This window comes from Gavialis gangeticus, unplaced genomic scaffold (assembly GCF_001723915.1).
Source record: "Gavialis gangeticus isolate Ggan-Ray unplaced genomic scaffold, GavGan_comp1, whole genome shotgun sequence".
In the NCBI taxonomy this organism is placed as follows: Eukaryota; Metazoa; Chordata; order Crocodylia; family Gavialidae; genus Gavialis; species Gavialis gangeticus.
The window spans coordinates 9232741-9235318 of NW_017728993.1; the positions used below are offsets into that span (position 1 = coordinate 9232741).

General features: G+C 41.8%; 1 protein-coding gene across 3 annotated transcripts in view; it reads left to right on the plus strand.

The window, feature by feature from the left end:
* Positions 1 to 2578, plus strand: part of KANK4 (KN motif and ankyrin repeat domains 4) — a 57203-nt gene that overhangs the window by 34655 nt on the left and 19970 nt on the right. For all 3 annotated transcript variants that reach the window (XM_019501195.1, XM_019501196.1, XM_019501194.1), the window contains exon 8: positions 879 to 1021. In XM_019501195.1, coding sequence (XP_019356740.1) covers positions 879 to 1021 — 143 coding nt within the window. The remainder of the gene's footprint in view (positions 1 to 878; positions 1022 to 2578) is intronic.

Sequence of the window (2578 nt, forward strand, 5' to 3'; positions counted from 1 at the left end):
AGCCTCCTCCCCAGCGGAGAGAGGTGGAGGCCGTCCCTTCCCAGCAGCTCACTGCCTCTGTCTCCAAAGAGCGGGCTGTGGTCATGGAAGCCAAAGCCTTCCTGATGACACCAGCGCCGCAGCCTTTGGTTCACTACCTGGATCCTCCTCTCCCTCCTCAGCCCGTAGCCCAAGACTTTTTTTTTTCCTTTCCATTTCCCCCCTTTCAGGTCCTTCACCTTTTGCCCTCTCCTTTGAATCTTTTCCTTTTTTCTATTTTTTGGAGAGATGATCCTTGGCAATCTCCCTGAGATAACCTGAACTACCACAGACAGTCCTTAGTGTTCAGTTTACCTAGCTTGTGTGCACCTCTGAAAATAGGTACTACTGAAAAGCAGTATCTCAGGTACTGAGTGTCACCATTAGCTTTGTCTAGAGTTGCCATTTTCAGTTCTCAAAGTTAATGAGACGCAAGTTCAAAGAATTCAGTATTGAAAATGGTCAGTCCTTTTTGACTATCGATGAAGTAAAGTTTCCACAATGAAGCGTTACATTGGTTTAGAAAGATGGTGTGTTGTATAAATAAATCTTATTCTGTCTGTGTAGAATCATAGAAAAGTAGGACTGGAAGGTACATTTGCAGGTCATCCCATCCAACCCCCTTCCTGAAGCAGGACCATCCCTTTCCAAACCATCCCATACAGTGTCTAACCTATTACTAAAACTACACAAATCAAGCCTGTCTTACAACTACAAGGCACAGCCCCCACACCTGCCAATACCCAGTGCTTCTGTAGTAGACAAAAATAGCCCCTGACACATGTAGCAACAGAGGATGGAAAAAAATTCCTTCCTGAGCCTATGTAAACATATATGAAAAAAATTACTCTTGGCTTTAGGTGTGTGTGATGTGGACCATCAGAACAAAGCTGGTTACACTGCAGTGATGATCACACCACTGGCCTCAGCGGAGACTGATGAAGACATGGAAGTGGTGCTAAAGCTGTTGAAATTTGGGAATGTTAACATACGGGCAAGCCAGGTAAGCAAGTAATCAATTGTCTGTGGGTTATTTTGTACAACTAAATTCATCCGGCTGGATCCTAGATGATACCTAAATTCCCTATAGCCTACAAGGACTAGTTGTCTTCCAACCACTGTGAGGTAGTCTACAGGATTCACTTGGCAAAAATAATTGACAGATCAAACCCTGCAGACACAACAGTCAAACTATAGTCAAAATGACTTGGTTCCTGTTACCACTCCCAATGTGATGTTGGCTTGAATAAGGACGGAAATGGTTGGTCAAATAATCCAATGTTGGGATCCAATTATTACATGGTTAAATGGAGTCTGAATGAACATAGTGACCACTCTTATCAAGAGCTGCAGGTGCTCCATTGTGCCACCTTTTTGATGCTACATCAACAAAGTGTAACTAACTTATTAACACTCCGCAATCATAATTAATTTCCTTCATAATCACTCTTAAAGATGTCGATAGAGAAGACAATTACATTCTTTGTGCTTTATATACAGTAAGAAACTCAGAAGCAAGATGTGTTTATGTTGGAAGTTGCTAGTTTAGAAAGTTAAAGCAGCAGATCTAGCCAAACTGCAGTCCATGGTGATTAATTAAACCCTCTGCACTTTGCCAGCCAATCACAATGATGCTTCTCAATCCAAGTGCTGATAAATATGTAGCAATCAGGTGCTGATTAAAGCACTTGAAGGAAAATTAATGCTGAGGCCTCATCCTGCAATGGGCTCAGTACTTTGCTAAGTGCTCTCAGCTCCCACTTGCTGGGTGTTAAGGGAGGCACTTGGAGCCTGGTAAGATGGCATAGTAACCTTTTACCAATCTTTTGGGACTCCTGGCAGCTTTCTTAAAAAAACCCCCATAACATCTGAAATAAATCTGAGGAATTAGGGTGAAAAAATTAAGCTAAAAAGCCAGAAAGTGAACTAATATGGGCCTGTGCACTCTCAGGGCCCTACCACATAGGTATTTGTCCAACTGCATAGTTGGACATTATACACTGAATTTCCCTTATGACAATTGGGCAGTCTAAAAGATGTCTTAAAGTAGGTATAAAAACTAATTAGCGCAAATAGGGTACTCGATGCTTAAAGCTGCACATACTTCCCTTACCTCAGTAGTGAGCAACAATGGCTTTATATTAACTGACAGACAAAGAAATGACCACTTTGGCCAGCCCAGTTCAGTCAGGACTGTGAGGCGGGTGTCACAGGCCAGCTGGGCACTGTGAGTATATCAATTTAGTTGTAGACTGACTGAGCACTGCAGCTTTATTGGCCACTGGCCTTTTTGGTTCGGGATCGAGGAGGTGATGATGGAAAGGAAAAAAATGACAAGTCTCACTTACAAAAAGCAATGAATTTTACTGATGACAACAAGAGATATAGTTTGCATGTATAATAGTTAATAAAAACGTTAAGCTAATAAGCAGACGACATAACAATACAGATTAAAATGGACAGTGATAATAAAACAGATAAAGAAATCAACCAAGAGTTCCCACTTGGTTAGTAACTTATCGATAGTCCCTCGGTTAGAAGATGCACGGCAAGTTGAATC